This window comes from Leuciscus leuciscus (genome assembly GCF_965113295.1).
Source record: "Leuciscus leuciscus genome assembly, chromosome: 3".
Lineage (NCBI taxonomy): Eukaryota > Metazoa > Chordata > Actinopteri > Cypriniformes > Leuciscidae > Leuciscus > Leuciscus leuciscus.
The window spans coordinates 55963990-55973514 of record NC_138727.1 but is presented as its reverse complement, the minus strand read 5'-3'; the positions used below and the strand labels follow the sequence as shown (position 1 = coordinate 55973514).

The 9525-nt window shown below is 37.4% G+C and overlaps 1 protein-coding gene across 1 annotated transcript; it reads right to left on the bottom strand.

The window, feature by feature from the left end:
• Positions 1 to 2552: 2552 nt before the first annotated feature.
• LOC309493799 (uncharacterized protein) lies at positions 2553 to 6384 on the bottom strand. The gene is made up of 2 exons (XM_082163049.1): positions 6231 to 6384; positions 2553 to 3800 (listed from the first exon to the last, which is right to left on the bottom strand). Exon 2 carries the CDS (start codon positions 3789 to 3791, stop codon positions 2904 to 2906), a length of 888 nt encoding a protein of 295 aa, XP_082019175.1. The 5' UTR covers positions 3792 to 3800; positions 6231 to 6384; the 3' UTR covers positions 2553 to 2903.
• Between the last annotated feature and the right edge of the window lie 3141 nt (positions 6385 to 9525).

Here is a 9525-nt window from a genome sequence, read left to right as displayed (position 1 = left end):
CGAGGGGAATGACAACATAAGAAGCGCCATTTTTTAATATACAGTTTAATATAATACTACTGTTACTGTGTCACGAAATGTAATTTTAAGAGTTTTTCAGGCGAGAATGTAGTTGTTTAAAGCTCAAATCTGTGGTTTATTTATAAAGATGATTTGTTTTTCCCCGGTTGTGAGATCCATGCGATCAGCGGGCGCTCGGCGCTCATGTTTCCCGGCTGGATGAGCCTTTCCTCGGCTAAGTTCTTCTGACGTTCGCCGATGACTCCGACGGTAGTGGTTAAACATGAGATATAATTCGTCTTGTGTAGACCTAACGGGCGATCTTTGGTCTCGTGAATATATAATTCGTTCCCTGTCAATCGTTTTGGCCGAGGGCTAAGTTTAGTTTCATATTATAGGCTATTTGTATTTAACTTTACTGTTGTAATGTTAGATTAGAGCGTAGCATTTGGACATTTGACTGAATTGTTTGCTTTATTTCTTATTGTATAGCTTCTTGTACCTTTTACTTAAACTTTTATATTGGCTATTATTGATAAAACTGAAATTTTACAAAAAGAAATATGGTTTCTTGTCATTTTCTTATTACAAGATTATCACTGATGTTTATTGCAACATTTGTACAAATGCATATATTGCCTGTAATATGTGTAATTTGTTTTATTATTTAAACGAAAAGAGGTAACGTTAGGGTTGTGTTTTAAATTTCGTTTTGTTATAACGTTAAATAGAATAACGTATAACGTGCAGTGAATAATCAATATGCGTTGTGCATGAACCACATTTGTGTCCCTATAATGTTTAATTTATTTAAATGAAAACGAAAAGAGGCAGAGTAGTGTTTTATAACATATTTCGCTTTATTGTTGCTTAAAATGTACATACAGAGTAACAGAGATAACCGGAGTAGCAGAGCGAGCTGAGTGACCTTTTAAGAACGCGCTGTACCATTTGCATGTAGGAGTCGCACATGGCAAGTACAAACTTTGCGTACTTAATATTGAGAAAAGCCTAATGTCGGCGCTTGTCTTCTTGTGACAAACATGTCGAGGAGCAAGAACAAGATCTGCTGTATATGTCATCCATTGTAGTTTACTATGTTCTTCTTCGCGCGAAAATGACGTCGATCGAAACACCACGCCCATCAAGTAAGGGTACTGTTGGCAGTGGAAACGCTAGCCAGATCATGGTTAACAGACCCGAACCGTACCGTACTGTACCGTACCGTACTGTACTGCTCAGTGGAAACGCGCCATTAGAATGAAGTGAATGAAGTAAAAATGTTACCTGGGGTAAAACTCCCCCTGCCCTGATTTGCATTTGTATAGCTCACAGCATTTTCATTTACATGTTAAAGCCTCCCCTAGAATTAGGGGGAGGGGGGTCATGGGGGGACAACTGCCAAGCAAGGTCCACGTCAATTTCCGACAATTCACGTCAGTTTTCGGTGTTGCCTGCAAATTGCCGTGTGCAGTCGTAAACCTGAACTTCCACGACAATCTACATTGCCGCTTACTGACGAAAATCCCACTTTTCATGCAGTGGTGGGACATCTTCTAAAACTAATGAGAGGTGGTTCAGGAAAGACCTGATTTAGTACCTCATCACTTTCAATAATACCCCAGTTTTTATTGTATCACAGTTATCTATATTTTTGATGTTCTGTTGTCGTATGGTGGTTTGAAATTCATATACTATGCTTGTATTTTAACTTTTATGTGTCACCGTGTTGTGCACTGGTATGTTCCTTTCAGGAAGTCAGTTTTTGTGTGTACTTAATTGATTTGTTAAGAAGTGGAAATGATGACATCTGCTGTCTCTTGTGGGTACTAACAATTGTAACCTGAGCACCTTAGTTGACAAATGGAGACTTCTGATTGGTGGACTGTTAGTTCATCAAACAGGTAATGTTTTATTTCAAGCAATTGTGATGTTTAGTCTACCCCATAGTATTGGAATTTTCGTCATAGACACAACTCAGTACACTGATGTTCTGTAGCGACACAAATCTTTGTAGTTGACTACCATTACTTTTTTCACATTCTTAGTTGTGGAATAGACATTACAATCTATTTCAAGGTGACTCGATTGAGTTATTTATTTTGGGAAATTGTGATGTGGCCTGTTGTAAAAACCAAATTAAACTCTTTTACTTTAATCTGCAAATAAATGATGATGTATTATTATGGATAAGATAAGACTTTATTCATCCCTTGGTGAAATTTACAAGCTACTGGGCAGTTTACAGTGTAAAGTATTAAACTGTAACATTAACGCAATATACATATTACATATACATGTATTGCATCACAAATTATAATGAAATATTATATACTTTATTCTGAAATGCACTATAATGTGTACTTCACTACATTTTGATGCTAGTACTTTTGTACTTTTACTTCAGTAACATTTTTAATGCTCAAGCTTTACTTGTACATTGTGGTGTAACTTATTTTACTTAATTAAAAGATTGAGTGACAATCAAATCTGAATTAAAATCCCCCCCAGTCCAAATTTTTCTATAGTGAAGAGTCTGAAGCAAACACACCTTACATGCAGAGTTGTCTTTATTGAAAAGCAGGAAATGTTCAGATTAAAGTGATACAGAGTTTTCATATTCAATCCTCAACATCATTGGTTAAAACATTTTTGAAATAATTTGATTGATTTGATTGACATCAAGTTTATCAGCAGAACCCATACACCATTATTATTTTCTTACTGATATGTACTTTCTGATATTACCAGAATACAATGAATCACATGGTTTTCTATAATGAAGAAAAAGAGGAAAATAAAATGAAAGATGCTATCAGCAAAATGATCAAGGAATATTGTTGGACGTTGCTTTCCACTTCAGTGAGTGTTGGGAATTCTCAGCTCTGCTTCCAGAAGGCTTTCTAAGCCTTTGACCGATAGAAACACAGGTACTCAGTGCAGCCTGCATTGCCTGTGTTGAGATTTCTTTCTATAACAGAGACACCAGCCTTCTTATACACTTGTACAGCATGTGTGTTAAGAAGCAGGGACATGGCCTGAATGGGCTTGGCGCCGTCATTGTTGTGCCACAGGTACACCGGGGGGCCTCTGGTCTTCTCGTTGAGGTTAACACTCACTGAAGTGTAACCTTGCTGCTGAAGGGTCTGATACTCAATATCATTGGTGGAGATATTCAGATCAGTGAGCGCACGCTTGGGGTCGGTGGTCTGACGGTACCAGATGAAGACATCGGCTCCTCCTGCACTTCTGTTAGTATTTTCATCCACACGGATGTAACCATTGTCATAGTAGCTGTCGTCTGATTCGTAGGAATCAGTGGCAGAGACATTACAGATGTAGGTTTGTTTCTCTCTCTTCACCCAGGCAAAGATCAGGTTCCCTCCAGCGTGGCGGTTCAGATTACAGGCTGATTTCTCCCAGCCGTCTTTGAACTTATCGGCTTCCCTTTCTGCATCTGTAGTGAAATCAATCTTCACTATGGGAGTGTTGAACTCCCCGGACCCTCTGAAGTACCAAAGGTAGATGACATTACCTCTTGTTCCAGCATTGAGATTTTTATCAATCTTTTTGTACCCTGCTTCGATCAATCCACTAGCCATGCCATCGTTGAATGTAAATTGAACCCTGGTGATTGGTTTTGCTGGCCCATTTTTGTACCAAAGATAGATGGTGTTTCCTCCTGCTCCTTGGTTCAGATTAATATTTATTTTCTTGAAGCCGTTTGATTGGAGATTTTGCTCCTCAGCTTGATCAGTGGACACATCAAGTTCTGTGATGTAGGTGGCCATTGTGGGTAACTGCATAAAAGAAAGACACATCATTTGTTTGTATGTATAATGCATATATTTATATGATTGTTACCTTGTGAATATGGTGTGGAAAACTATGAGGCGCCACGTAGGATTTAAATCAAACTTCGCTTATCAATACATACATAACACATGTGCATATACACCTATAAATTACTCGCATATACATGTATACTATTGGATGTTCAAAATACATATATGAAATACATGTGCACACTAATATGAAATCTATACCAATACATATTATGTTAGTAATGAATGCATATACACTTGTGAATAACTTGCATATACACCACTTCCATGCATATACACCTACACAGCTCAGAGCACATATGGTCCCACTCTACAGAGTGTTAAATTAACACTGAAGCAGTGTTGAAGTTAATGAGGTAATTAAGTGATTAATTAAGTGATGATTGGCCATTAGTGGTGACACCTGATGTTAATAACCAGAATCATTGAAGGAAAGAGAAACAAGAACAGAAAAAAGAGAAACACAAGAACTACTGACTTTGAACCATTATTGCACTTATTATTTTACCAGTTTGACTTTATTTCTGTCATACATCTATCTACACACGGTCTTATTTAGATTTAACAGAAGTTTAGATGGTAATGTTTTATGGAATGTTTCGTTTCATGTCACCATTATGGTGGTCAGTGTTTGCTTTAGTTGGTCTCTTGACCCTTTACTATTTAACATTAGAATTTCTCTGGCTGCTCCAACTCTGTGTTTATAAAGCATATGTGTTGAGGCAAGAGAAACTATGACTTCAGCTGTGTTTCCTGAAAGCATTGCAAGCCTAATTTGATCATACCGACCATTTGTTGCAGTTGGTCTGCAATCAAGTAAGGCTTAAGATGCTTTTGGAAATGCAGCCCTGGTCATATTTTGATGATGAAATTACTAGTGACCTGATTCAATGATGGCACCCATCATCATAAACTGATTGTCCAAATGTTTTATTAATTTTTCACTTCAGTAGTTACTTTCAGCAATGTTTTAATGATCTAAAAGTCTTAAAAGCACACACAGAAATCAAGAATCTACATATGAATCTCAACAATGGTGACAATCAAACAAACGCTTAATGTTGCAGTGCATGATGGGAGCCACCAATCAGAACGCATCAATGGCTCACATCATGCATTGCAGCATGAATAAATTATGCAGCTGAATTGTCCTGTAATTTTCATTGTTTTTTCTGTTTGCTTTTATTTTGCTATTGTTTTGTTCTGACTTTAGTAGCTTGTTTTGTGATGTTCAGAGTTGATCTGTTTGTCACTAGTTTGTTTATTGTCACCATTGTTGAGATTCATATGCTGATTCTTGATGTCTGTGTGTTTTAACACAATAACTTCTTTGCACAAAGTATTTTCAAAATGTTTCATATTGCTGTTGGATCTCAAACTGTAGAATCTCAGAGCTACAATCACCAATACTAAACAAGACATCAAGCTTATAGTCAAAGTTTTAGACTCTGAATGACATCAGTGAATCAGGTCTCTACATGTTGATAATGTCATTATCAAAACATACTGTGTGCAGGTCATGTTTTCTCTTGCAGTAATACATGTGCTTTATAAACACAATGTTGGAACAGTCAGAGAAAAACTAATATTAACAAAATGAAAAGAGTCAAGAGCCCAACTAAAGCAAACACTGATCACCATAATGGTAACTTGAAAAGAAAACTTCCATAAAACATTACCGTCTAAACTTCTGTTGAATCTCAAGAACTTTTGTCGATGTATGACAGAAATAAAGTCAAACTGGTAATAATAAGTGCAACAATGTGTAATGACTCAAAGTCAGTTGTAGTTCTTGTGTTTCTCTTTTTTCTGTTATTGTTTTTTCTCTTTCCGTCAATGATTCTGCTTATTAACATCAGGTGTCACCACTAATGGCCAATCACTTAATTAATCACTTAATTATCTCATTAACTTCAACACTGCTTCAGTGTTACTTTAACACTCTGTAGAGTGGGACCATATGTGCTCTGAGCAGTGTTGATTTAACACTGGGGTTTTTACTGTGTGTGCACGTGTATTTCATATATGTATTTTGAACATCCAATAGTATACATGTATATGTGAGTAATTTATAGGTGTATATGCACGTGTGTTATGTATGTATTGATAAGCGAAGTTTGATTTAAATCCTACGTGGCGCCTCATAGAAAACACAATAGTGAGTAAACACAATATGAAAAGTTAGCAGCATGACTGTGCCTTTTGAGATGAGCTCCAATATGATTATGACAAATTAAAATATCAATATCAAATATGGATCACTATTATGACATCTACAATTGTATTTTAAATGTGCATGCTGCACATATTTATACTTAATATAGTAACTTTGAAATAGTATAAAGTGTGTTCCACATAAAGAAAATAAAGTTCTTGAACACTTACTTGTCTGCTGATGGTGAATGTTCGGCAGGAAGAAGTCAACTGGTCTGCTGAATTTTGTTGTACTTACCACAAGTCAGCTGCCTTTATATAGAGAGATGCTAGGGCTTATTGTGCAATATCTACTTTTGAGATGTCATATTCCACACATTTGATTTTGTTATTTTTACCCAAAAACTGGTTTGATCATTTCTGTGGAACTCACGCACATGCACGCACGCACGCACACACACACACACACACACACACACACACACACACACACACACACACACACACACACACACACACACACACACACACACACACACACACACACACACACACACACACACACACACGGCGTGCAAATACGTAAATGGTTGCATAAAAAAAAAAAACACATCTATTAGACTGCTATTCGTACACTATTTCACAATTTTTCATAGGAACTGAATATTACATTTACATTTACATTTAGTCATTTAGCAGACACCTTTGTCCAAAGCGACTTACAAATTGGGACTAAATTAAGCAAGTCATCGTGAAGAGGCAAAAAACAACGCAAGAAGTGCTCAAAATAAGAAGTTCAGGCATTATTCAGAGTAGCATAAGCCCGATAAGCGAGAATTTACAGGAATATATACATTTACAGGAATATATACTTTTGTACATTTATTTATTTTTATTTTTTATTTTTTATTATGCGGTTAAGTGCTCACGGAAGAGAAGAGTTTTCAGCTCTTTTTTGAATGTTGGCATGGATGCCGGTGGGGAGATCATTCCACCAGCATGGAACTGTGAATGAGAATGTTCTGGAAAGTGATTTTTTGGCTCTCTGGGATGGGACCACGAGACGTTGCTCGTTGACCGATCGAAGGCTTCTGGTAGGGATGTAGACTTGTAGGAGTGAGTGAAAGTAGGACGGAGCTGAGCCTGTGACAGATCTGTAAGCAAGCGTCAGTGCCTTGAACTTGATGCGAGCAGAGAGAGGTAGCCAGTGCAGTGAGATGAACAAAGGAGTGACGTGGGCCCTCTTGGGCTCGTTGAAGACAAGACGAGCTGCAGCGTTCTGAATCATTTGTAGAGGTTTAGTTGCACATGATACAAACAACTATTGCGAAATAACGATTTACAAAACAACGATGGCGAAAGCGTGCACGGATTATGAATTTGTTCACTGTTACCTTGTAGCCTACATAGTTTTTTATTTTTTTCTGTATAGTTCTATTTTGTTAAAGGTCCCATGACATGAAATTTTCAATTTCTGAGGTTTTTTAACATTAATATGAGTTCCCCTAGCCTGTATATGGTCCCCAAGTTTCTAGAAATTTCAATCGGTATAAATCGAGCTTTTCCTATCTTTCTCTGCCTTTGAGAAAATGGAGGCTCAATCAGGCTGATCTTGAATCCCCTCTTTATGACGTTACAAGGAGAAATGTTACCTCCCCTTTCTCTGCTTTGCCCGCCCAGAGGATATTTCTCGCCCATGAGAAAACGAGCTAGGAAACAGGAACGCGCACGCGCGATTTTAGTTTGTCCACGAGAGACATAATGGCTTTTGAGCGAGCAAAGCATTATAATTGCTCAATAATTGGATGTACAAATGAACACTGAAGGGTCAATACAGAGCTGGGCTTGCTGAACGTCTGAAACTAAAGTCTGGATCAATCTCTTTGGCTCAGCTACACACCTCGGACAAGTAAGTCAACTAATGATATATAAGTGTGTTGCTTTACTGTTTATGGTTACCTAGCTTGTTACACGTAGAATGTGGCTGTCACATGAGCTATGCAGTTTATGTGTGTGAATACACACACTGTAACGCGAGTGTTGTACACGTCTTTGTTATTTGGATAACAGTTTTCCTGTTGGTAATATGGCGCGCGCGATATCCGCATTTCAAGATCGCAGAGCTTGATGTAATTGTAATAAGATAAATACAGACGTTACAGATCTCTCATGAAAAGGCAACAGTAGGTTCGCGTTAGCTACATGATAATAACTGTAAACCACCCGAATAAAGTACCGTATCCAAACATAATATTTTAAACTTACCATTCGGAAACGTCCTGCTGGAGCCGCTGAGTTGCAGCTTCTCCATCTGGATCAGATTCTGGGTCAAACTGAAATGCTTGAACGACTGCGTGTCTTCGTGCCATTGCAATATATCCAACATAAACAAACATGCATGGTATCGTTGCGCAAGATGGTCAAGGCCACACCCACCCTCTACCTTGCGCCGCCTTTCTCCTCCTCATTATCATTTAAAGCTACAGACACCGAAACGGCCTGTCTGAAGGAAGCTCATTCTGGGACTGGTTTGTAGTGGCTATAATTCTGCACCGAGGCTGAATTTTTGGAAAGAGATTTCAGATACAGTACTAGGGACCACTAAGGTCTATATTAAAGCCTACAAAAAGTAGCATGTCATGGGACCTTTAAAATCTTCTAACTCAAGGGTCGGCAAGTAACTTTGGCCGCGGGCCAATAATTTTTTTAGCCAATAGATGGCGGGCCAGCTACACGGAGTAGGCCTATGGATACAAATTAAATACTTTTATATAGGCCTATAATCGCGGAATATGATGTGTCCGTCACCGTCCGTGGATCATTCGTTCAATCGTTTTTTCAAATTAAAACCAAAAATAAAAAGATGAAAAACGACTTGTTTTTCCATTATTTATTTCCTGAACTAAAATGAAAAAACGAATAACAATGGGTTTTCTGATTTTCTGATTGTGCTCAGATCAAAAATAGAAAAAATTACCTACTGGATTAGACAAATTTTAATTTTGATTTTTAATTTAACACCTTAGGCATATATCAAGGAAATCATTTTAAACAGATCAAGTACTATTGTGGTAACAGATTACAACCATTTTAATAAAGGTGTGAATAGCAATCATACTCATTCGCTTACAGTCCGACTTTTGAACTTTATTCCTTTTTTTTTTTTTTTGTATTATTATTTATTCGGGACACACACATACACACCTAAGGTTTAAGGAGTTCTGCGCGGGACTGTTTTTTTGTCTGTCCCGCTCCCACAAGGTTCTTTTCAGCAACCGCTTAAAATACACTCGGTGTTCACCCGCTTTATTTCCCGACCTGACGGTTCCGCAAAATTTTGATCTCGTTTCCATAATCTCACATTCAAATGTCTCTAACGGCAAGAATGAGATTAAGTAGCCTATAATAAATGCTATACAAAAATTGTGTTAGTGTCAATATATAAATATTAGGCTATTTTAACATTGTACTGTCAGCAGAGAAAAAAAATGCCACAGAAAAAAATTATGAAATATAAATAGACTAA